Source organism: Papio anubis, chromosome 9, assembly GCF_008728515.1.
Source record: "Papio anubis isolate 15944 chromosome 9, Panubis1.0, whole genome shotgun sequence".
Lineage (NCBI taxonomy): Eukaryota > Metazoa > Chordata > Mammalia > Primates > Cercopithecidae > Papio > Papio anubis.
Genome location: NC_044984.1, coordinates 10,441,014 through 10,466,727, shown reverse-complemented (window position 1 = coordinate 10,466,727; position 25,714 = coordinate 10,441,014). Strand labels below are relative to the sequence as shown.

The following is a 25,714-nucleotide window of genomic DNA, read 5'->3' as shown; positions in this document are numbered from 1 at the left end:
CATATAACTTAAGTATGCGGTCTTTGGCGGGCAATTCAAATATTTTGCAAGTAATATTTTTGTATTCTTATTATCTTTTTTTTTTTTTTTTTTTGAGACGGTGTCTCACTCTGTCTCCCAGGCTGGAGTGCAGTGGCAAGATCTCAGCTCACTGCAACCTCTGCTTCCCGGTTTCAAGTGATTCTCCTGCCTCGGCCTCCCGAGTGGCTGGGATTGCAGGCACGCGCCACCATGCTCGGCTAATTCCTTTTTTTTTTTTTTTGAGACGGAATCTGGCTCCGTCTCCCAGGCTGGAGTGCAGTATCGCGGTCTCGGCTCACTGCAACCTCCGCTTCCCGGGTTCAAGCGATTCTCCTGCCTCAGCCGGGACTACAGGCGTCCGCCACCATGCTTGGCTAATTTTTGTATTTTTGGTAGAGACGAGGGTTTCACCATATTGACCAGGCTGGTCTAGAACTCCTGACCTTGTAATCCGCCCGCCTTGGCCTCCCAAAGTGCTGGGATTACAGTCATGAGCCGCCGCGCCGGCCTTCGGCTAATTTTTGTATTTTTAGTAGACACAGGGGTTTCACCACGTTGGCCAGGCTGGTCTCCAGTTCTTGACTTCAAGTGATCCCCTGGCCTGGGCCTCCCAAAGTGTTGGAATTACAGGCGTGAGCCACCGCGCCGGGTCTCCTATTATTCTATGTGATGTAAAGTACAGAGCAGGCCGGGGCCGTGTTTCCTGCCTGTAATCCCAGCACTTTGGAGGCCTAAAACGGTAGAATAGTTTAAACCCAGGAATTAAAGACCAGCCTGGGCAGTATACTGAGACCCCGTCTGTATTTAAAAAAAAAAAAAAAAAAAAAAAAGAAAGGAAAGAAAGTAGGGTAGTTTGACAAAAGTTTAAAAAGCCAGGGTATGGGCCAGGCGCAGTGACTCACGCCCCTAATCCCAGCACTTTGGGAGGCCGAGGCGAACGGATCACGAGGTCAGGAGTTCGAGACCAGCCAGGCCAACATGGCGAAACCCCATCTCTACTAAAAATACAAAAATTAGCTGGGCGTGGTGGCGCGCGCCTGTAATCTCAGCTACTCCAGAGGCTGAGGCAGGAGAATCACTTGAACCCAGGAGGCGTAGGATGCAGTGGGCCGAGATAGCGCCATTGCACGTGGGATCGCGCCATTGCACTCCAGCCTGGGCAATAAGAGTTAAACTCCGTCTCAAAAAAAAAAAAAAAAAAAAAAAAAAAAAGCCAGAGTATGAAATATATAAGAATTTGCAGCAGAATAATATGACTCCAGGATGTGACGGCTGTAAAGGGTAAGCAGGCCGAATATCAAGTTCCCTTCTTCGCTGAGCAAGATTGCAGAGAACAAGGGCCATGCACAAGTTTAGGAAGCTGGAACAAGGTACAGGACCCAGATCTTCTGATGTTTATTTCACCGTTACACGCTCATTTATCATGTATCCACTCATTCAAGGAGCATTTACTAAATTCCAGGATGATATAAGGGTAACATATAAACTTCACCCCAATCTTCAACTCAATGCTCATGATCCTTTATAAATTATCTCGAGGGAAAGAGAAGCCCATCAAAGACAGTCCTGAGAAAGCTGGGGCTGTTCATCTGTATTCGGAGTTTAACAGAATGAAACGCCGGGGTCGGGGTGTCGGCTGGAATTGATGGTGTACGGTGCGCACGAGGGAATCTCCCGACGGGGAGCAGTGAGTTGTCATCCCGGGTAGACAGCGAGCTCCCGGAGCCACGCGGCCGCAGCGGGGCGAGGGCGGCGAGACCCCTCGCCGGCATGAGCGCAGCCGTGGCTTTCCAGGCGGAGTGCACACCGGACGGCGCGGCTCGCGGCTCGCGGCTCGCGGCTTGCGGCTCGGCGCCGCCCGGCTCCTCCTTAACCCGCGCCGGGAGGCGGTGGCGGCGGCGGCCGGCGGGCGGGGGAGGGGGAGGGGCTCGGAGCGCGGCGCGGAGGCCGGGGAGGAGCCGGGGCCTGCAGCGGAGCCGAGCCGAGCCCGAGCCCGCGCCGAGCCCTAACACTGTCCGTCCGCCTTCTGGCTCCCCGGGAGCCCGGACTGGCCGGAGCCCGAGCGGTGGCAGCGCTGGGAGCCCCACGCGCCGAAGGGAGCGGACCGGACAGGACGGCCCTAGAGGAGGTGCTGCCGCCACAGTAGCAGGGACCGGAGTCTCGAGCCGCGGCCTCCCGGACCGTGCTGCCCAGGCCAGCTGAGGGAGAGCCGGGAGTACGAAAGCCCCACCCTCTGGGGCACCCCGGGAGCGGAGGCGGGAGCGGGGACGCGAGCAACCTCTCCCCCTGTTGGAGAGAAAAGACCCTTACCACTCGGGTGAGGGAAAGAAGAGACCCGTGGGGGGACGCCGCTCTTCTGCCTAGAGGCGAGGAAGACCCCTGTACTGGCCGGGGAGGAGACCCCCAGAAGTGGAAAGAGGGGAGCTTTCCGCAGAGAAGCAGAGTGAGACCACCCTAGCGCGCCCCCGCCCCGCCAAACACACAATCTCAACAGTTCAGGACTTTCGAGGCAAAGAGAGAGAGGGCTCTGCCTATGGAGTAGCACCCTCGGCCCACCAATATTCACAGGGGACAGGAGTCCTTACGTTCAGAAGCCACTCCAGGGAAAGAAGAGGAATCGGCTTTCAGCCTTCTGGAGAGGGGAGGCCTCCCCCTCAACTTCCTCGTGCCTAGACAGTGGAACGGGGTAGAGCCCCTCCGCTCAGATCTCCAGCAGACAGAAAGAGCCCTCCAACTCAGAAAGATCCAGTTTGGGGGGGAGGGGAACTCCCCCAAGGGGGAGGAGACAACTCCTGGTTGGGAGAGGCTCCTCCCCTCCTCCCCAGGGTAACAAGCAGGGTGTGGGGGGTGTGCCACCTTCCCCAAGTAGGACCTCCTTCTCCTCCCCCTCCCCCTCCTCCTCCCTTGGCTCCTCATCCTCAGGGGACCAAGTTCCCCTCACCAACTTGGGAGGCTCAGCCAAGTACAGGAAGAGCCACTGAGGATGAGAGCCGTCACCTGCCTCTGAAGAGGGGAATCCCTCCAGCCCCAAACTCCAGTACCAAGTGGTTCCCTCCCTTTGCCAGGGGAACCTTGGAGACAGGTTAGTGCTTTCTTTCATCTTCTCTCTGTCATCGTCTGGCACTAGTGGGTGTACGGGGTTGAGCTGGTGGATCGTGGGTTTCACTACGGGGAAGACAAGAGTGATGACTCAGAAAATCCAGTGGGAAATGTGATCCAAGGGCCTCCTGGATTTGAACTCACATCTTGCGGCAGAAGCTCTGAGAAATGGGTTTCTTAGTGTTTGGGGACTAAAGGGATGGGATTCATTTTAGGTCCCTTAGGGAAGTGGATGTTTTCATGCTGAGGAAAAGGGATATCAGAAAACGGCTGCGTTTTGAGAACATGCATGCTGTGTACACAACCCAACCAGTGGTAAGACTCCCAGACCGCCCTTCACGTTGGGCCTTTGCACCTGGAGAGCGGGTTCTCATGAAAATCACGGTGGCATCTGGTGTCCTGGCCTTGCCCAGGGCACGCCGAGGTCAGCTTAGTGTTCACCAGAGGTGTTCCCTCCAGCTTACTGCAATTACTGCTCCCTTGACAAGAAAAGCAGTCTGTTCCTGCTCATCCTATCTCAGACACCAAGAGGCCTCCTCTCCTGACATTTCCATTGCTAGCTGGATGTATGCCTCTGCCCATAAAATCCGAAGGGAAAATGGGAATCCCACATGTTCTGAGGCGAGAAGAAAGTGTGCAGGGGAATGCCAACTCCTGGGTTGAAGTGCTTCCTTGATGCTGGCCCTGTACCACTGCCCCAGTCTCCTTCTCAGCTCCTGTTTTTTGCTCACAATTCTTCAGGAAAAATTAGATCCTGGATACGAAGGGAGGAGGGCTGCTGCTCCACTTCTCTCCAGATTTCCATCTAAACAAGTTGACCACTGGAGAGATTTCACTTTTGAGGAGTATAGAAAGTTTCCTTCCAGAAAAGTACCTAATAGTCTCATCCTCTCCCTTCCTGTTTCTTGTTCAGTTCTCAGTTCCCGGAACCTTGTGTTAAAGTTTTCCTTCATAAGCCAGGGAATTATCAAAGTCCAGAATCTTCAGAAAAGGCAGGAAAAGGGTACCTGAAGCCTGGGCTGTTTTTAGGAGAGGTCACTAGCTGGGTGTCTGCTTTCCTGCCTTGCCATGAGCAGATACCTTATCTTCTGTCTCACAGCAAGGACAAGTTGTGAAGGAGGCTTCATCTGACTTGGCCTTTCATATTTCCTCCTCTTTCTGGGGCATGGGTGAGTTCTACCTAAGTTCCTGAGCACATTCACTTGTCCTGGAAGCTACTGGTGGTATATGAGATAGGGCACAGGTTTGTGTGGCTGTGCTGTGGGACAACATGCATATACTTCTTAATTCAGGTGAGTGTGGCTCTCTCTGTTTCAAGTGGGTAAGTGTGTGGAGACAGGTACTCAATGTGCTTTTCCGACTATACTCCAGTTACCTAGAATTGTGTGTTCCTGGTGGGCCTCTAGAAGCAGGTGCCCCTGTACACGAACATGGAGAGGTGGTAAGGATACCCACCTGAGGGGAAAGGCTTGGCCTCCCCCAGCCAGTGGGAGCCCTCATGACAGTCTACAGGACAGTCCTTTAAGCAGCAGGGCAGCCCAGTCTCAGGTTGGGATCATTTCTTCTAGGACTCATAAGAGAGCTTCATTGCTGATACTGCTGCTCGCAAAAGCATGAGGATCCTTGACTCCTAACTCCGGAGCTCCCTCCCCTACCTTTTACAAAAGAGGCCACTCTGGTTAACAGCAGCCTTTTCTTATAAAGTACTTCACCACCTGCCTGAATGGCTCAGGGTGAACTATATCACAACACCTCCAAGTCCGCCACCGCCACACAGTTTAACTGGTCCTGTTTGGACTGAGTTCCCTAACCCTCCTTGCCTCTCTGGAATCAGTTAGAAGCAGGTGGCTACTGAGTGGGATTAACTGTGGTTGAGAGAGTACTTTCCCAGACCATGTCTTATGACTACACTGAGTTCTCCCTGGAAGGTAAGAGATGATAGTCCCTCATTCCTTCATCCCTGGAGTCTTCCTGATCCTAGCATTATCTCGTACTGGGTGGTTATCTCCAAAGGAAAAGTTTGAGATTCCGACATCCTGAAAACCATTGCAGACTCAGTGCAGGCTTTGTAATGCAAACCGCTGCAGGCTTGCTGCTTCCACTCCCATCTAGAGTCTGTCAGTTTGCTAATGTTTAATTTCTAGTATTCTCATTTTTCCCCATTCAAAAACAATAGCTACATTTATTTAGCACTTACAGAGTGCTCTGAAAATATGAACTCAAGGTAATCCTTACAACAATCAAACTAGTGGAGCTGGGATTGAAACTCAGGCAGCTTGACCAGGCGCGGTGGCTCACGCCTGTAATCCCAGCACTTTGGGAGGCCGAAGCGGGCGGATCATCTGAGGTCAGGAGTTTGAGACCAGCCTGGCCAACATGGTGAAACCCGGTCTCTACGAAAAGTACAAAAATTAGCTGGGCGTGGTGGCAGGCGCCTTAATCCCAGCTACTTGGGAGGCAGAGGCAGGAGAATCATTTGAACCCGGGAGGCTGAGGTTGCAGTGAGCTGAGATAAAGTCATTGCACTCAACCTGGGGGACAAGAGCGAGACTTCTCTCTCAGAAAAAAAAAAAAGAAAGAACCTCAGGCAGCCTAACTCCTCATGTGCTACACCTAGCCACTGCCCTCTTTATTCTGGCATTCTGTACGGGGCAGGACGTTATCACATGTGAATACCTGACATTGGCATTAGAACAATTAGTGGCCTTTCAGATAAAATGGGAAGAAAACTGAGCCTATTATTGTGGATCTTCTATGTTTCATCCAGGATCAGTCTTTCACTCCCAGAATGTCTATCTGTTTTTCTCTGCCTTTCTCCCAGTTCTGTAGTCTTCATTAGACGTCCTGTGGATGTGATGGAGCCTGCCCTTTGGCTGCCTTTCCCAGCTTCTATGGGTATTTCCTTTCAGTCTTCCAGCTCACAGAGAAGAATGTGGCCTGACTCAGGTTCTGCCCAAGCCCCGTGGCACAAGGCCCACCTGGAGAGAGAGGTCTGGGTAACTAGGTTGGTTGGACTGAAAAATGGAAGTACCTCTTGTTTGCCTTTCTAATAATAGCCCTGAACATTAGCCTCATGCCATTATTTTGGGGAGCATGGAATGTGTGGCAGCCACGAGCTCATTAGGTTTCATTCACTTCCCTCCAGGGACGATGCTTTGGCAGGGTTTATGAGTTCATCTCTTTTATTGAAGGGGAAAACTGAGGCATCAAGACTTCACTGGGGGCCTGGCATGGTGGCTCACACCTGTAATCCCAGCACTTTGGGAGACCGAGACAGGTAAATCACCTGAGGTCAGGAGTTCAAGAACAGTCAGGCCAACATGGTGAAACCCCATCGCTACTAAAAATACAAAAATTAGCTGGGCGTGGTGGCACGTGCCTATAATCCCAGCCTCTCGGGAGGCTGAGAAAGGAAAATCGTTTGAACCTGGGAGACGGAGGTTGCAGTGAGCCGAGATCGCGCCACTGTACTCCAGCCTGGGCCACAGAGCAAGGCGTTGTCTCTAAAAAAAGAAAAAAAAGGACTTCATCAGAGAGGCAAGGGATGGTTAGGGACAGCCCAGGAGGATTTGGAATAGAACCAAGGAACCTCAGTCTCTGAGGCTGTACACACTGGGCTGCCCTTCGCAAATGGGGAAGTGAAGAGTGTGAGGAAGTGGAATGGGTCAAAGGAGAATGGTGCTGAAAGATCAAAAGGATCAGATGCTACATACTGCTTGTAGCTGGTGAGATCTGAATATATTTTGAGTGCTGGGGGCTGTATCTGGAGGGCTGACTGGAAGGGGGCTGGAGAAAGGTTAAATTTAACCTCAGTGTCCTAACCTGGTGCTGGGGTAAGGGTAGGGAAGGGCATAGAACAACTTGCACAAGGCTGAGAGTGCTTCCCTTTCAGGCATTCACTGTGATGGGCATGTGCCAAGTGGGTTCTTCTGTAAGCCCTCTAAACACTTTAAATCGACTCTCATGCCCCTGTCCAATGTTGGAAAAGTTGTTTCAAACGAAATATCAACAGAAGGCCTTTGTGCTCTTAAGATGAAATTTCCTAGGGATCTTTAGAAAGAGATAATAGGGAATAGGGCAGAACTACTTTAGGGACCTCCCCATCTGGGGAGGACCCAGGAGGACCCTGGTCATTGGAAACCTGCTCATTGGCATACCACTCTTCAGTTCGGATGACCCAGCTACAGGACTGTGATCCTGCTACAAGTACCCTGCTATAGCCCAGGGGCTGGGGTGTTTTGACTTAGTAGTATTGGAAGGTGTGAGGTTCCTGGAATGATTAAGTGTTCCTGTTAGTTTCCAAGTTTCCATGGTTAGGGCAAGGTGGTAGTGGGATGCAGAGGAGGATGGTGGGAGAGAAGCTAAGGATAAAGGGGAAACCCTTTATGACGCTATTTATAAACCTGCCATCCCTCTCCCTCCGCCCCTTTTCTCCTGTCCAACAATTCTTGGGTTACAGTTGGGTCTCTTGCTGCCCCAGCCCCTGAGGCACTAAGGTGTTTCCTTCAGCCTTGTGGAGTGGGCGTGGTGTTGGTTAGGAGCACAGGGCTGGGTACATGTGCACACATGCAGATTGCCATCTGCGTGGGTGGGCCTTGGGGAGAAGGGAGCAAGTGAGAATGCTGACCCCTAGGAGAAAAGCTTAAGGGTCAAGGGCAGAAGAATCACTACCTAGGATAGAAGAGGGAGCTGAGACCCTGAAAGATGTGATGGGGTCAGGAGAGAGGGGGACATGGTCCGATCTGCTGTTGAGTTTTAGACTGCAAAGTGTGTGGATCTGTTGTATTTTATGGATACGCTTGTGCATATATCTAGCTGTGGATTTAGAGATCGCTTACATCATGTGTTTCTGTTCAGGATTCTGAACTTTGAGGCCGTCTAGTCCTGGCTCCTCAGGAGAAATGGACTGAGGAAGACAATGTTAGCTGGAGTCTGGCGGCTGTGCAGGCACAAACCTGTTAGGCAGCAAGTGCTTAGGGGTTGCTGGCATCAGCTCTAGGGGAGTGCCAAATGGCTACCTAGTGCTTCCTGCCAGCCTTTCTAGACCCTGCAATACAGATAGCACCCATCGTTCTTCACTTTCCCTCAGCAAGACGTCGCTGTAGCTATACCTCTTTGCTGGGAAGAGCGCCCAGGCAGTGTGGGTGGCAGCAGGGCGTGCAAACATCAGGCGTAGGCGGTCTGGCAGCTCCAGGAGTTTGCATGGAGGTGCAGCGAGCGTGCCTGCCTGGCTGGAAGGAAGGAGGGAGGAGGAGGGCGGAGAAGGGGAGCCAGCTCCGAGTCCCAGAGTGGCTATTTTTAGCCAGGCTATCTGATTGTTACCGGTAGGCACACAGCTGGGTGTCTCCCTGGCTGGGTGAAGCCCAGCGGGCTGAGAGGTGGGAGGTCCTTGTGGATGACTTCTTCCTGGTGGTGGTGTCTGTGGGCGGGAGCATGCAAGGGGTAGCTTAAAAAGTGTGAGGGCAGCTGTGTACTCAGGATGTGTTGCTTCTGTGTGTGACTTTGTGCTCTGGTGGTAATGTATGCTGTATATGTAATCGTGATCTCTGTGTATGTGCTTCACTGTTTATGTATCTGTCTGCTGGTTGTCATGTATAATTTATGCCTGGGATATATCTAATATGCCTCAGGTGCACATGTGTGTGGGATTAAAAGGGCAAGTGCTCGTAATATATCTAGTAGGAAACGTCTTTAAAAGTGTTGGTGCGTGCTTCATCCATGTATGTTTGTATTTAGGTAGACCTTTTCTTTACGTGGACATTCATGCCATCTGTCTGGATGTTGTATGAAAATACAACAGGTGTCACATGATTGGAGAATGGACTTTAATTTCACCTGCTAAGTGGGGTTTTTCTTTTTTCAAACTCATTCCTACATCGTTTAAAAATACTATGTTGTAGGGCTATAAGTAAGGTGAATTGAGGAAATAGCTCAATTTGGTGTGAAGTTTGATCTCTTTTAGTCCTATATGGAGAGGCCTTTTGGCCGTGCTCCACGTTAAGCTGTAGGGTAACTAGCAGTCCATCATCTGGTAGATAGATCTGCTTGGGGATTCTGGGAACACCTGGTGGAAGGCCATGCCATGGGTGTCTTATGGGAATGAGAGCAGGAAGAAACTCTCCTTCCCTCAAACAAAAGGATTTGAGTATTACTTGCCCCCAGTATTTTCGTCTCCTCTTTGTCTTCTTCTCTGCAGAAGCCAGAAGTACCATGGCTTCTGACCTAGAGAGTAGCCTCACCTCCATAGACTGGCTTCCCCAGCTGACCCTCCGAGCTACCATTGAGAAGCTTGGAAGTGCCTCCCAGGCTGGGCCTCCCGGGAGCAGCCGCAAGTGTTCACCAGGCTCACCCACAGATCCTAATGCCACCCTGAGCAAAGATGAGGCAGCAGTTCACCAGGATGGCAAGCCACGATACAGCTATGCCACTCTCATCACCTATGCCATCAACTCCTCTCCAGCCAAGAAGATGACTCTCAGCGAGATTTACCGCTGGATCTGTGATAACTTCCCCTATTACAAGAATGCTGGCATTGGTTGGAAGGTGGGAATGCTTCTGTAATTTTGGCTTAGATTTAGCCTTCAACAACCTTTTTCTCTACTTTTGTTTCTTCCTGTAACCTGTTCAGTTTACTCTGGCTTGTCTCAGAGATGTGAAAACTTAAAATCTCATATGTTCTGCCCCCTACTGTTTTTCAGAGTTGAACAACTTTTATAAGGTATATTAGGGAAGCTCCAAGCCATTAAGTATAGTGATGGGGATGGCGGGATACTGTTGCTTGTCACACCCTCTTATCTTCTTTTTTTTTTTTTTTTTTTGAGACAGAGTCTCGTACTGTCGCCCGGGCTGGAGTGCAATGGCATGATCTCGGCTCACTGCAACCTCCACCTCCCAGGTTCAAGCGATTCTCCTGCCTCAGTTTCTTGAGTGGCTGGGATTACAGGTGCCCGCCACCATGCCTGCCTGATTTTCTTGTATTTTTAGTAGAGACAGGGTTTCGCTATGTTGGCTAGGCTGGTCTCGAACTCCAGACCTCATGATCTGACCGCCTCAGCCTCCCAAAGTGCTGAGATTACAGGCATGAGCCACTGTGCCCGGCCCACACCCTCTTGTCTTCTGATCCCTCAAAGAGGATATTCATTCATTTCACAAATGTTTATTACCATTCTACGATGTTCCAGTCACTATGCAAGGCATGGCATCACTCCTTCCTACCTAAAGGTAGGAATCTAATCTAGATCATCAGATTTCCATAGCTCCATTGGACAGTCATCATCTTTTGAAAAGCTGCATTCCAAGAAAAATAATAATATAATTAGGTTCTTTACCAACAGCTGGCTACCAAGCAAGTAATGAGAAGCTAAGTTGTTTGGCTGGAGATGAAGAAAGAAGGGGCTCTTCTCCCAAGCAAAGAAGGAAGGCTGATATGCTCAATTTTTTGGAGCAGTAGCTCATTTGTCAATTGCTGAGTAGGAATGGGAACTTAATATGTAGTTCCCTCACTCTGTAAATCCCCATTTGACATACAAACCATGTAGTGAGTTGGAGACTATTGAAAGCACTCAGCTATCTTTTCTTTTTTTTCTTTTTTTGCAGGGGTGGGGGACAGGGTCTCACTCTGTTGCCTAGACTGGAGTGCAGTAGCATGATCTCGGCTCACCGTAACCTCCACCTCCCGGGTTCAAGCGATTCTCCTGCCTCAGCCTCCCGAGTAGCTGGGATTACAGGTGTGCGCCACTGCTGCCCGGCTAATTTTTGTATTTTTAGTAGAGATGGGGTTTCACCATGTTGGCCAGGCTGGTCTTGAACTCCTGACCTCAAGTGATCTACTCGCCCTGACTTCCTAAAGTGCTGGGATTACAGGTGTGAGCCACTGCACCCGGCCTCTTTTTTGTTTTTTTTTTTTTGAGACTGAGTCTTGCTTTGTCGCCCAGGCTAGAGTGTAGTAGTGCAATCTTGGCTCGCTGCAACCTCCTCCTCTTAGGTTCAAGCGATTCTCCTGCCTTAGCCTCCCAAGTAGCTGGAATTACAGGCGCCTGCCACTGCAACCAGCTAATTTTTTTGTATTTTTAGTAGAGATGGGGGTTTCACCATGTTGGCTGGGCTGGTCTCGAACTCCTGACCTCAAATGATCCACCTCCTGCCTTGGCCTCCCAAAGTGCTGGGATTACAGGGATTACAGGTGTGAGCCACCGCACCTGGCCTCTCTTTTTTTTTTTTTTTTTTTTTTTTTAAAGACAGGGTCTTGCTGTGTCACCCAGGCTGGATTGTAGTGGTACAATCACAGCTCACTGGAGCTTGAACCTGGGCTCAAGCAATCCTCCCACCTCAGCCTCCTGAGTAGCTTGGACTACAGGCATGTACCACCATGCACAGGAATTTTTTTTATTTTGTAGAAATGAGGTCTCACTATGTTGCCCAGGCTGGTCTCAGGCTCCTAGACTCAAGTGATCCTCCCATCTCGGCCTCCGAAGATGCTGGAATTACAGGCATGAGCCATTATGCCTGGCCCATTGAGCTTTGCCTTTGTAAATATGTCCCTCCTAGCTACCATAACCCCCAACCCCACCCAACACACACATTTTTTTTTTTTTGAGATGGCGTTTCGCTCTTGTTGTCTAGGCTGCAATGCAGTGGCGCGATCTAGGCTCACTGCAACCTCTGCCTCCTGGGTTCAAGCGATTCTCCTGTCTCAGCCTCCTGAGTGGCTGGGATTAGAGGCACGTGCCACCACGCCCGGCTAATTTTTTGTATTTTTAGTAGAGACGGGGTTTCAACATGTCGGCTAGGCTGGTCTCAAACTCCTGACCTCAGGTGATCAGCCCATCTCGGCCTCCCAAAGTGCTGGGATTATAGGCATGAGCCACCGTGCCCGGCCCCAACACACTTACACAATATTTCTTTCCTCTGAATGTGAACATTCTATGGGCTATTGAGAAAATGAAGGTGATCTGTGTTTTTGTTTCACTCATAATGTATATAAAAAGTTGTAAAACATTGTTCTTTTGCTATCAGTAGGGTAGACTGAGGAACTGGGCAGATGTGATTGTGAAGCATTTATATACTTGTCAGTTGGCTGGAAAGATTGAAAAACTATATAATCAGTTTTTCAGAAGCATTAGTAATCAAATTTGTAGCCATTCCCTCCCATCAATTTAATCTCTGCATTTTTCTTATCTCATTGCTATTGCTATTTGATGCATAATTCCCTCCATCAGTGTAGTTAAGAGGTACTAAGCTTGCCCTGATACTTCACCTCCATGGTTTATTATGTTTTTTTGTGTGTCCCTCTGTGTTCTATTGGAAAATTTTCTGCTCTGCACAATGCTCAGGCCTAACTTGCTTCTCTGCATCTCCAGAATTCAATACGGCACAACCTTTCTCTCAACAAGTGTTTCCGGAAGGTGCCCAGACCTCGGGATGACCCTGGGAAGGTAAGAGACTCCTATAAGCATTGAAAGGAGGAGCAGGAAGGAGAGTGAAGTAGTTGACAGCCCAGAGTCCCATGGCTGTTTTAATTGCCCAGAAGAGGAAATCATGCTAATTAGAGAAGCATCTTTATTTTTTCTCAGAGGAAGCTTGGTTGTCAAGCTTGTGGGCCCCCACTAGAATGGGTGACTAAGGAAGACTGTGAGGCTGGGCGCGGTGGCTCATGCCTATAATCCCAGCACTTTGGGAGGCCGAGGCGGGTGAATCATCTGAGGTCAGGAGTTCAAGACCAGCCTAGTTAACACGGTGAAACCCCGTCTCTACTAAAAATACAAAAAATTAGCTGGGCGTGGTGGTGTATGCCTGTAATCCCAGCTACTCAGGAGGCTGAGGCAGGAGAATTGCTTGAACCTGGGAGGCAGAGTTTGCAGTGAGCTGAGATCACACCATTGCACTTTAGCCTGGGCAACAAGAGTGAAACTCCATCTCAAAAAATAAAAAAAAAAAGACTGTGAAATCTTTTTTTTTTTTTTTTTTTAAATAGAAATACTTAGGGTGAAGTTGACTTTCATGCTCCCCCTTTTTTGTGTGGCACTCTTTTTTCCTAGATGTAAAAGGTAGACTTAATAACCTTTGTACAAACATCTCTATAGAAAAGTCCCTGGTGGTTCCCCCATAAAAGAGAAGGGATGGATCATTCTCTCCATTTGACAGATGTGGATGCTAAAGTCCAAGCAAGTTTTGCCTCAGGTCAGAAGGGAAGGGAGAGGCTGTGTCTGGACATTTTCAGCTCTTTGAGCTAGATGCCATTGTTCTGCCCCTCCAAAACAATCGAGGCCTGTGTTTGGACCACAGGAGTACCTCTGGCCTACTCAGTGAGTTTCTAGGACAAATTTGCTCTTCATTAATACCCGGAACCCTGGGAGGTTCTGAATGTAATGATTTTGTTTTCTGTGCGGATGGGATCTCCTTCCAGGGTTCCTATTGGACAATTGACACCTGCCCTGACATTTCCCGAAAGAGAAGACACCCTCCAGATGATGATGTAAGTTCCCAGCTCATGGGGAGATACCATATCTGAGCCAGCTGCTCCTTCCACCTCCTCTTGTGGATGTTCAGTCCTTTGAGAGGCAAAGGTGGAAGGCATACCAGCAGAGGGGAAACCATGGGTCTTGGGAGGCTGTTGTGCCTCTGCTGATAGATTGCCTTTTCTTCACAACCCTCAGCTGTCCCAGGACTCACCAGAACAGGAGGCCAGCAAGAGCCCACGGGGAGGCGTTCCAGGGAGCGGAGAAGCCTCACTGCCTCCTGAGGGGAATCCGCAGATGTCACTTCAGAGCCCCACATCTATTGCTAGCTACAGTCAGGTAGGAAGCAGATATGGCAGGGGTCATGGCATGGGTGCTGAATAGATTCAGACGTGTCCCTGTTTATTCAGAATTATGTACTGAGTATCTGTGATATATGAGGCAGATAAATTGAGAAAGAAGGGGAAAGCAGAAAAGGGAAATATAGAGAGAGAAATAGAAAGGCACAGCAGAACTTTGAGAAAGATCAGGATGAAAAAGCTGGGCACAGTGGCTCATGCCTGTAATCTCAGCACTTTGGGAGGTCGAGGCAGGCGGATCACTTGAGTCCAGGAGCTTGAGACCAGCCTATCCAACATGCCAAAACCCCATCTCTACTAAAAATACAAAATTAGCTGGGCTCAGTGGCATGCGTCTATGGTTCCTGTTACTCAGGAGGCTGAGGCACAAGAATCACTTGAACCTGGGAGGTGGAGGTTGCTGTAAGCTGAGATCACGCCGCTACACTCCAGCCTGGGCGACAGAGCAAGACCCTGCCTCAGAAACAAACAAACAAAAAGAAGAAATGGAGACTGAAGAGGGTAGATTCAAGATAAGAACCAATGAGCAAAGAAGGAGAAAATGATGCTGGGCCATTGAAGAGATGGGCGAGGATTAAGAGGACAGGCAGGAGAGCCTGGTGACCATCGAAGCGTTTTATTGGTCCCTCAGCTGGGAAACTGATCAGGAATTTCTTACCTGTTTTTGCAGGGCACAGGATCTGTGGATGGTGGAGCAGTGGCAGCAGGGTCTTCAGGTCGAGAAAGTACTGAGGGTCCCCCTCCCCTCTATAACACCAACCACGACTTTAAATTCTCCTACTCAGAGATCAACTTTCAGGATCTAAGTTGGTCCTTCCGCAACCTCTATAAGTCCATGCTGGAGAAGTCCTCTTCCTCCTCTCAGCACGGTGAGTCTGGAGTTGGGATGGGTACATGGAGACTTTTTTATCTTGTTGAACAAGTGGTGATATTTTCTTTTTTCCTTTTTTTAAATTTTTTTTTTTTTTTTTGAGACAGGGTCTCACTCTGTCGCCCAAACTGGAGTACAGTGGCACGATCTTGGCTCACTGCAACCTCCGCCTCATGGGTTCAAACGATTCTCTCACCTCAGCTTCTCAAGTAGCTGGGAGTACAGGCATGTGCTACCATGCTTGGCTGATTTTTGTTTTTTTATTTTTATTTGTTTTTGAGACAGGGTCTCACTCTGTTGCCCAGGCTGGAGTGCTGTGGCGAGATCTCGGCTCACTGCAACCTCCGCCTCCCGGGTTCAAGCAATTCTCCTTCCTCAGCCTTCCGAGTAGCTCGGACTACAGGCGCACACTGCTACGCCCAGCTAATTTTTGTACTTTTAGTAGAGACAGAGTTTCGCTGTGTTGGCCAGGCTGGTCTCGAACTCCTGACCTCAGGTGATCCGCCTGCCTCAGCCTCCCAAAGTGCTGGGATTACAGATGTGAGCCACTGTGCCCGTCTTGAGTTTTGTATTTTTAGTAGAGACAGGGTTGCAACATGTTGGCTGGGCAGGTCTCAAACTCCTGGGCTCAAGTAAGTGATCTACCCCCCTCAGCCTTCCAAAGTGCTGGGGTTACAGGTGTGAGCCACTGTGCTCAGCCATATTTCTTTCTTTCTTTCTTTCTTTCTTTCTTTCTTTTTTTTTTTTCTGAGGCAGAGTTTCGCTTTTTTGTCGCTCAGGCTGGAGAGCAGTGTTGCAATCTCGGTCTACTGCAACCTCGGCCTGCCGGGTTCAAGCAATTCTCTTGCCTCAGCCTCCCAGTTAGGTGGGATTACAGGCTCCTGCCACCACACCCAGCTAATTTTTGTATTTTTTAGTAGAGATGGGGTTTCACCATGTTGGCCAGGCTGGTCTTGTACTCCTGACCTCAGGTGATCCACTCACCTCAGCCTCCCAAAGTGCTGGGATTACAGGCATGAGCCTGACCCGTATTTCTTATTTTTAACACAAAGAGAGGTATCACTACTCAGAGGAAATATTTCATGAACTGAAACTGTTTGGAGTCAAGCGAGCTCATCTGTCCTTGTGCAAATACAGCTGTTTCAGGAGGCAAGCTAGGTTATTAGCTTCAGAAAGTGAGTTGGAGGATTGCCCCTTCCAGAACCAAGGGCAGTGATTTTAGGGGCTGCAGGCGAGTCATTTGGAGGATGACCACGAGGGGGCAGCAGCAGTACCCTCTCCCTAAGAATCCCCGCGTTTCGTTGTGAGAACAGTTTATTTTTCCTTTTTAGTGCATTTATATTTATGTTACTTTTATTGTGAAAAATTGCAAGCAGATGCAAAAGTTTGGAGAAAAATATAATAAACCCCTGTGTTCCATCGCCCAACTTTAACAGTTATCGGTATTTTATTAGCCTTGTTCTGTTTACCACTGAGCCTTCTAAAAATTGGAGTAATTTAATGGAATTCACATATACCATGTCATTGCACTCATAAATACAATTTTGATATACATCCCTAAATGATGACTTTCTTCTAGTTATCTACCATGACATTATCACTCCTAACAGAATTGATAATACATCCTTAATATCAGCTGGTATCTTGTCCATGCACATTTTCCTATTTATCATGTGAGAATGACTTAAAGTTTTTATCGGGAGGCCCCTTGAGAGAACATCTGGTTCAGCCCTCTGCAATATCTGTGTGCTCGTTTTTAAAATAACTTAGAGACAGTGGTGAGGTTGATTTCAGGTGAGGCATTGGACCTTCTCATTCTGTGCAGTGGCCCTATGTTAGCAGCAGGGGCTAAATGGAATGATAAAAACTGTTTAGTCACTTTTTGGAAAACTTATATTAATTTTCATGAATAATTCTTGTATGTCCCAGGGGATCAATTTCTAGAGTTGTCTTCCAAGACTGTAGCATTTGCTTGAGAAATGCCTCCAACTCAGGTGGATTCCATTGGTTGCTTGGAGGCGGGAACACGAGAAACCATAAAAAATAAAGTAAAACATTAGATTGGGTGAGGACAGCCTAGAGTTCACTCACGTTTTATTGTGAGTGAAAGCCCCTAGCCTCAGGCTTTTGTTCTTCCTGGCCTGTCTGCTTGAGAAGTAACTGCATCCTGTCTGCTCCGTACCCAAGCTCCATTTGTTTCTAGAGGATACAGGAATTAGTTGGCAGTAGCAGAGTGTAGAGAAAATAAGGAAGAGGAGGTAATAGACGACCAATGGCTTTGTTTTGTTTCTGATTTACTTTTTTTCCCCCCTAAACACTAGACGACCAGGGATGGTTTCTTTTTTAAAGTTCACCTGCTGGGAAACTGTGATTTCAGGCCTACAGCCGAATCCCTAAACAGTAGCATTAAATGCTACACGCTGACCTTTTTAGTAAGATTTCAGTGGTCTTCACACTGTCGGGGCCCTCCTCTAACCTAAGTGCCTTCCTGTCTCTTGTACCTGCCAGGAGTGCCACAGGGATCTTTGCTGCCCTAGAATGTTCTTAACCTTTTTTTTTTTTTGAGACGGAGTCTCGCTCTGTCGCCCAGGCTGGAGTGCAGTGGCCGGATCTCAGCTCACTGCAAGCTCCGCCTCCCGGTTTACGCTGCCTCAGCCTCCGGAGTAGTTGGGACTACAGGCACCCGCCTAGTTTTTTGTATTTTTTTAGTAGAGACGGGGTTTCACCATGTTAGCCAGGATGGTCTCGATCTCCTGACCTCGTGATCCGGCCGTCTCGGCCTCCCAAAGTGCTGGGATTACAGGCTTGAGCCACCGTGCCTGGCCCGTTCTTAACCTTTTAACTCCACATTTTCGGTCTGAGGCTTACCATTGCAAGCCAGGGAAAATCCCATTTCGTGAAAAATGCATTGCCTAAGTCACTTGCCTGCCTCCTCCCCACCTGCAGGCTTTTCTTCTCTCTTGGGGGACATCCCACCCTCGAACAACTACTACATGTATCAGCAGCAGCAGCCACCGCCACCTCAACAGCAGCAGCAGCAGCAGCAGCCGCCACAGCCACCTCCCCAGCAATCCCAGCCACAACAGCAGCAGGCATCTGCCCAGGGCCCCTCAGCTGTAGGCGGTGCTCCTCCACTGCACACCCCAAGCCCGGATGGTTGTACCCCACCAGGGGGAAAGCAAGCTGGGGCGGAAGGCTATGGGCCTCCCCCTGTGATGGCCATGCATCCACCCCCCCTGCAGCACGGAGGCTACCACCCTCATCAGCACCATCCCCACTCCCACCCTGCCCAGCAGCCACCACCTCCACAGCCGCAGGCACAAGGCCAGGCTGCCATCAACAACACTGGCTTTGGTGAGTAAGGAGGGTGCAGAGTGATCTAGAGGAGGGTGGGGTGATGTCCTTGTCCTAACTCCGGCATGGAGGTGCAGTTCATTAGGAAGTTAACGATGGGTCTTTTAGGCTTCGCTCCTTCATGTGGGCTAATCTGAGCAATGTTAGTACTTAGAACTCTGTCTTATAGAATTCTTGGATCAATTGAGATTGTTTTACGTATTCTCCTGACTATGAGCCTGGCTGTACCTAAAGCATAGATAGCTTTTCCAGTCCTAAACCCCCAGGGAGGGAGAGTCCAAAACTTGGAAATGCAACTGATAGTCTGTATAGGTGCAAGAATCTTGCATGTCGTCAGCCTGGTATCAGTTGACTGCTGTCTTACACTTCACTCTATCTTATTATCCACTTTCCCCTCCTCTTTACAGCCTTTCCTTCTGACTGGTGCTCTAATATTGACTCTTTAAAGGAAAGCTTCAAGATGGTGAATCGGCTCAACTGGTCCAGCATTGAGCAGTCACAATTCTCAGGTTAGTGATCAAAGGATGGAGGAAGAGAGGGATACACTGTAAGGGAAAACCCAATAGAAACTAGAACTGGACGGGGGTGTTAAATGAAGTTCCAGAATTTAGGATTTCATCGTTTTTCTTTCTTTCTTTCTTTCTTTTTTTTTTTTGAGACGGAGTCTCGCTCTGTCGCCCAGGCTGGGGTGCAGTGGCGTGATATCGGCTCACTGCAACCTCCACCTCCCGGGCTCACGCCATTCTCCTGCCTCAGCCTCCCGAGTAGCTGGGACTACAGTCACCTGCCACCACTGGCTAATTTTTTTGTATTTTTAGTAGAGATGGGGTTTCTCCATGTTGGTCAAGCTGGTCTCGAACTCCCGACCTCAGGTTATCCACCCGCCTTGGCCTCCCAAAGTGCTAGGATTACAGGCATGAGCCACCACACCCAGCCTCTTTTGACACAAGATGGATAATATTTACATTATTTTCAAGTTAACTCACATTAATCTTGTCTTAACTCACAATATGGCAGTGAATTATCCTAGTCCATTCTGTCTTTGGGAGAGAGAAGGCCCTCAGGAATTTAGAAGCCCTGGACCACTATTTTGTAGTTTTGTCACCACTTACTGATACTGACAGTGTGACCTTGGCTGAGTCACTCAGTCACGTTGAACAGTTATCTTACTCATCAGTAAGATGGAGATTATAAGAATTTGGTACACGGGATCAAGTGGAATGAGTGTGAAAATGCAGAGCTCTGAAAGATGTACATTGTTATTGTTAGTGCCTGTTATCAGTGGGGGCGATTGATGGTGTGTTTGGAACGGTGAGATAGGGCTGGGTCTGATAGGGGCTTCCTACCTCTGCAAGGTTTGCATTGCTTGCTTCCGTCTTTGTAGAACTGATGGAGAGTCTACGACAGGCAGAGCAGAAGAACTGGACCCTCGACCAGCATCACATTGCCAATCTGTGTGACTCCCTCAACCACTTCCTTACTCAGACTGGTCACGTGCCCCCTCAAGGGGGTACCCACCGCCCACCAGCCCCTGCCCGTATTGCTGACTCCTGTGCCCTCACCAGTGGCAAACAGGAGTCCGCCATGAGCCAAGGTACTGCACAAAGCCAGTTGCCATGGAGGTGGAGACTATGTAGAAAAGGAAGCGTAGCAGAAAGGCAAAAAAGAACTGAGGGAAAGGATTTTCTGGGGCAGCGACCCAAATTGAGCAGTGACTGAATAGTTTATCAGTGACTGAGTATCTGTTGAATCAGCGAAGTTGTAAACTGACAAATGCAAAAGAAATAGACTGGATGATTCGTTTTTAGACCTCGGTTTGGGAGATCAGAATTACTTACGAAAAGGGAGGTTAGAGAAAGGCCCTATTTTAAATTTGCGTCTCAGTAATCCCTACCTCCGGGGTGATACCAGATGAAATGGTGGTTCTATACTTACGTGATCTTCAAACTAGTGAAATGAGAGAGATGTCATAATTATGTTCCTGTTTCTTGCTTTTTTTTTTTTTTTTTTTTTTTGAGATGGGGTCTTGCTCTGTTGCCCAGGCTCTGGAGTGTAGTGGTGTGATCACGGCTCACTGCAACCTTGACCTCCTGGAGCTCAGTTGATCCTCCCACTTTAGCCTCCTGAGTAGCTAGGACTACAGGTGTGTACCACCATGTCCAGCTATTTTTTTTTGTATTTTGTATATAGCTGGGATTTTACCATGCTGCCCAGGCTATCTTCAAACTCTTGGGCTGAAGGGATCTGCCCACCTCGGCTGCCCAAAGTGTTGGGATTACAGGCATGAGCCACCATACCTGGCCCTATGTTTCTATATTTTTCATTCTTATATCTTTCCTATTTCACAATTGTACTATCCATTTCTTTTTACCCTCAGTGGTGAGGACTGACAGCTTTTGCAGAAAGCCTTCATGCCTGCAGGAGCTACAGAACAGGGCAGGGAAGAGAGAAGGAGGATGGGAGCAAGGGTATATTTTTTTCGTCCCTGCTTTGTTGAGTACAGTGACCCCCCCCCAACTCAAGTAACTCTTGTCTTGCTTTGGCAGTGAACTCTTATGGGCACCCACAAGCTCCGCACCTCTACCCTGGCCCATCACCAATGTACCCAATCCCCACCCAGGACTCAGCAGGATACAATCGCCCAGGTAAGAGCCAGGAAGCTTGTTTCAAAACCGTTGTACTCTGATGAGTTGTTTTGCTTTCCTTTGACTCTGAGCTGGCATTCTGTGCATTTTTGCCTGCATCTCACAGGACGGAATGAGCCTTTATAATTCCCAAGGCTGGAGGATGGGCTACCTGCTAAGGAGGTATATGTCAGGGGAGACTAACGAAGACAGATGTCCCTTCCCTTCCCCTTCCCTTCCCCTAGCCTTCCCCTACCCTTCTCCTTCTCTTACCCTTCCCCTTCCCTTCCCCTTTTCTTTTCTTTTCGACAGAGTCTCGCTCTGTTGCCCAGGCTGGAGTACAGTGGTACGATCTTGGCTCACTGCAACCTCCACCTCCTGGGTTCAAATGATTCTCCTGCTTCAGCCTCCCAAGTAGCTGGGACTACAGGCCCACACCACAATGCCTGGCTAATTTTTGTATTTTTAGTAGAGGCAGGGTTTTACCATGTTGGCTAGGCTTGTCTTGAACTCCTGACCTCAAGTGATCCGCCCGCCTCTGCCTCCCAAAGTGCTGGGATTACAGGCATGAGCCACTGCCCCCGGCTAGATGTACTTTAAAATTAGTAACTGCAATAGTAAAAGGAAGTGAAAGCGTACATATGAGCAAAAGATAGCTATGTGCAACATTTATGTGTGGCCTTGGAATCTAGATGGAAGACGTGCTCAGGCAAATAAAATGAATTTGTTATCCACACATACTTGCTTTGTGCCCATGTCTGCTTTCCTGTCACCTGATCTCCAGAATCGGGGGTCTGGGATTGAACTATCTCTGACAGTGGGGGTGGGGTAGGGAGACACTAAATTGCCATAGACAGAACAAAATGAACAGATCCTTCACATTTAGACACGTATAGAAAAATCACTGTTATTCTGCCTAACCACAAGTGTTTTCAGTTTTGGGGTGACATCTGACTCTCTATATTCTTTGTCCATATAATATAAATACAAATTTCTATACTATTTCATGTGGTATTATCTTCTGTTCGTTTGTTTGAGTCAGAGTCTTGTTCTGTTGCCCAGGCGGGAGTGCAGTAGGCAATGGTGTGATCCTGGCTCACTGCAACCTCCGCCTCCCAGGTTCAAGTGATTCTCAAGCCTCAGCCTCCCGAGCAGCTGGGATTACAGGCGCCCACCACTGTGCCTGGCTAATTTTTATTTTTTAGTAGAGACAGGGTTTCACCATGTTGGCCAGTCTGGTCTAGAACTCCTAACCTCAGGTGATCCACCCATCTTGGCCTCTCAAAGTGCTGGCATTATAGGCATGAGCCACCGTGCCCGGCCATATGATATTGTCTTCTGTATGTTGTTTTATCATTATTATATGTTTTCAGAAGTATAATTTTTTTTGAGATGGAATTTCGCTGTGTTACCCAGGCTGGAGTGCAGTGGCACAGTCTTGGCTCACTGCAACCTCTGCCTCCCGGGTTCAAGCTATTCTCCTGCTTCAGCCTCCTGAGTAGCTGGGACTACAGGCACATGCCACCACACCCTGCTAATTTTTTGTCTTTTTGGTAGAGGTGGGATTTCGCCATGTTGGCCAGGCTGCTCTCGAACTCCTGACCTTGTGATCCGCCTGCCTTGGCCTCCCAAAGTGCTGGGATTACAGGCGTGAGCCACTGCGCCTGGCGTCAGAAGTATAATTTTTAATGGCAGCATAATATTTAATTGCTGTGGAATGTAATTAGCTCTAGTTTATTTCCTGAGACCTCACTGAAATGGTGACCTGCAACCAAAAATAACTCCAGCTGATAAGGGCAATCACTTTGCACGGCCTTCTTCGTGGTGTTATCTGGGGCTGAGCACAGTCCTTCTAAATTGAGGGAACAGCTTCCCATCCACTCTCCTTTTACTCTCTTTCTTTCTTTCTAACAGCACACCATATGGTCCCTCGGCCACCAGTGCCACCTCCTGGTGCCAATGAGGAGATCCCTGATGACTTCGACTGGGACTTAATCACTTAGTGCATCACAGAGTGTGGAGATCAGCCCAGGGCCGCATGGTGAAGTCTGGCAGTGGAGAAAGAGCAACCCCAACCCGTCCCTCCCCGCCACGTCTGTATATAGACATATATCCTCTTTTTGTTCTTTCTCTGTCGGAGAAGCCACTGCAAGATGCTGCCGAAGATAACCCCCTCTTTCCTGCCTCGTTCTGCTCTCTTCCTTCCTGTTTTTTCCTAGTTCTTTTATTATTATTCTTATATTATTATTATTATTATTATTATTGGTTATATACTGTCTGTAGTCTCCTGTCCCTACATCATGGATCATGTCCACCTCTTGCTAATTTAAAATCATCAGGCTGGAAGATGAAGCCGTGATAGCTACAGAGAAAAGTTTCAGACTCCAATTTACCTTTCTCTTGGAGAAACTCGATGCTGATCCCACCTTTTGGCCCTAAATTGTTTTTTGTTCCCATCAGTTTCAGGCCAGGACTGGAGAGGCCACATTACCAAGTAGAAACGGTCTGAAACATTACTTGGCAGCCAAGAATTTGGAGGTTTTAAAATGGTGCTAATTCTGTCCTCTGAGGTCTTCCTTGTCCCTTTATACCTTCAATCCTTACTTCTGCCAGTCTGCATTTCCTATCGGGGTGAAAGTGATGATGGTGGTGCAGGAGGGTGACAATAAAATCCTATTGGAATTGGAGACCTGGGTTGGAAGGGATGGAATATAAGTCAGTGTGAAACTGAGTGTACATTGCCATGTTACATCGGTGTCCACTGGCTTGTTTCGAGCGCATTCTGTAAGAAGATAGGATTGGTTTTAGCCCAAACTCTGCTTCTGTGGTAGGGCATGAGGACAACTATTCGGCATAGTTTTAGCTTCTTGGAGATGATTCCAACCTAATTATTTTGGCCTTTTAAACAATTTTCTCTGAAAATTAATTGTGGCTCTTATTTGCATTTACGAATTATCTTCCTATCCCTTTTTCCCATTCAGCAAATATTAGTTTGTCCTCCTTTAATTGTTTGCCCACATCTTCCACCCATCTTTTTTCTTCCCCCATTTTCTGGGATTCTCAAGAAAGAGTAACCCATTATCACTCTGAGTTTCATCATGTCCTAAGACATGATGGGAATCTCATTCCCACCTCTCATAGCAGAACCAAACCTTTAGTGTTGGTGGTAGGAGGATGGGGAGAGGAAAAGCGAGCTGGCAAAGAAATGGATAGGGGATATTTTAGTTCTCTAAATATATAGGCAGATGCTTCTCTTGGAATCTAGATCATCTGGCTGAAGCTTTTGCAAGTAGGCTTTGAGAGGTGAAGGAGATTGGTGGAGGTGAGTAAATAATCAGAGGCAAGAGTTCAGTGAGGGCCAAGGGGGACCCCCAGAAAAAGGTATAGAGCGAACTCATCTCTTTTACAAGGGGTGGCCATGACTCACCGTTGCAAAGTACTCAGTGTATATTTAATGTTAATTGTTGAATTTTAGTTATGAGAGGGAAGAACAATTTTATTTCTGTCCTTGTTTCACTTGCTGAAAAGCTGTGGGACAGAATGTATGGAATAGACAAGGCCACTTTCTTTGTGATTTCTGCTTTTCATTCATATTATTTTATTTACCCATGATTTCCAAGAGATTTGGCTTTCTGCTCTCCTGCTTTTTTCTTTCATCCACCCCTTTCCTTTTTTTGGAAGGGGGTTATATGTGAGAGTTTATTGAAGAAGTCCAGTGAGGCTGAAGTAAAGGGGCAAGATAGGGCAGTTAACTAAAGAGCACTTTATTTCTTTGAAGCCTTTGTAAGAAAGAAATGGGGGTGCAAGTGGCTTGAATCTCCCATGACGTTGGAGGGCACTTAGTGGGGTTGAAGTATGACATAATATTTCCCGTTGGGGAAAGGAGAATTTCTCTTAGAGGGTGGCAAAATGCCTTTGCCCAGTGTCTCTATTTTAGGCATCTTTTCCTTCCTTATTCCTTCCAGTCAGGGTGTGTCCTACACATAACTTCCCATTAGTTCTCCTCAATGTTCCCCCTTTGTAAATGATCACTCCTCTTTTCTAAACCCTTTTCCTGTTCAGATCCATACAGGATTTGCAAGGGTAGACTGAATCATACATGCAAATGCCCCTTGTTCATCTGTGTCTTCTGCAAACTAGTCTCATGAAGAATTCTGGTGTGCAGCCAGGGTAGTGAAGTTTGGTTCTGGGACTGGAGATTGGCCATTTGGCCTCCTGAGATTCCAGCTCCCTTCCACCAAGCCCAGTCTTGCTACATGGCACAGGGCAAACCTGACTCCCTTTGGGCCTCAGTTTCCCCTCCCCTTCATGAAACGAAAAGAATACTACTTTTTCTTGTTGGTCTAGCATTGCTGGACACAAAGTGTAGTCATTATTGTTGTATTGGGTGATGTGTGCAAAACTGCAGAAGCTCACTGCCTATAAGAGGAATAAGAGAGAAAGTGGAGGAGAGGGACAAAAGGAGTAATTATTTGGTATAGATCCATCCATCCCAACCTTTCTCTCCTCAGTCCCTGCTCCTCATGTTTCTGGTTTGGTGAGTCCATTGTGCCACTACCCATAATGCTTTGCATTGCTGCATCCTGGGAAGGGGGTATATGGTCTCACAAGTTGTCGTCATTGTTTTTTTGCATGCTTTCTTAATAAAAAAAAAAAAAGAATGTTTACAGTTTTATCTTACTGGTAGTGGTCTCAAATTTCTTTTGGCCAGGGAAGGAAAAGAGAAATGTGAAATCATTTAGTTTTAGTTGGTCTTTATTCCTCTTCCACCTTTCACCACCAGGTTGAATTAGTTGACCCTGACATTTTTTGTGACATTGGTGGGAAAGAAGCATCAAAGGCATGTCCTTAACATTCCTCTTTTCAAATGCTATCAAGTATGATGGAATATTGCGGGAGAGTCAGTCACCCTTTGTAGGTTAGTGTATG

At 48.2% G+C, this 25,714-nt stretch overlaps 1 protein-coding gene across 2 annotated transcripts; it reads left to right on the top strand.

Moving 5' to 3' along the window:
• Window positions 1–1,988: 1,988 nt before the first annotated feature.
• Window positions 1,989–25,460, top strand: FOXJ2 (forkhead box J2). Of its 2 annotated transcripts, XM_003905930.5 has the most exons (11): window positions 1,989–3,103; window positions 9,317–9,663; window positions 12,480–12,554; window positions 13,526–13,594; window positions 13,776–13,916; window positions 14,607–14,805; window positions 17,754–18,161; window positions 18,569–18,670; window positions 19,546–19,755; window positions 20,708–20,806; window positions 22,700–25,460. In XM_003905930.5, the coding sequence occupies exons 2-11, from the start codon at window positions 9,331–9,333 to the stop codon at window positions 22,786–22,788; spliced, it is 1,725 nt and encodes a 574-aa protein (XP_003905979.2). In that variant the 5' UTR covers window positions 1,989–3,103; window positions 9,317–9,330; the 3' UTR covers window positions 22,789–25,460. The 2 variants fall into 2 exon arrangements, with proteins under 2 accessions (XP_003905979.2, XP_017801115.2); XM_017945626.3 differs by lacking the exon at window positions 1,989–3,103 and having other exon boundaries at window positions 6,560–9,663.
• The last annotated feature ends 254 nt before the right edge of the window (window positions 25,461–25,714 follow it).

What these genes read in the sequence shown, in the direction of transcription:
- FOXJ2 (XM_017945626.3), top strand. Translation starts at nt 9,214, where the DNA reads ATGGGAATGAGAGCAGGAAGAAACTCTCCTTCCCTCAAACAAAAGGAT. An exon ending in ATGCTGGCATTGGTTGGAAG is followed by an intron (nt 9,664 to 12,479) that starts GTGGGAATGCTT and finishes CTGCATCTCCAG; the next exon opens with AATTCAATACGGCACAACCT. An exon ending in AGCAGGATACAATCGCCCAG is followed by an intron (nt 20,807 to 22,699) that starts GTAAGAGCCAGG and finishes TCTTTCTAACAG; the next exon opens with CACACCATATGGTCCCTCGG.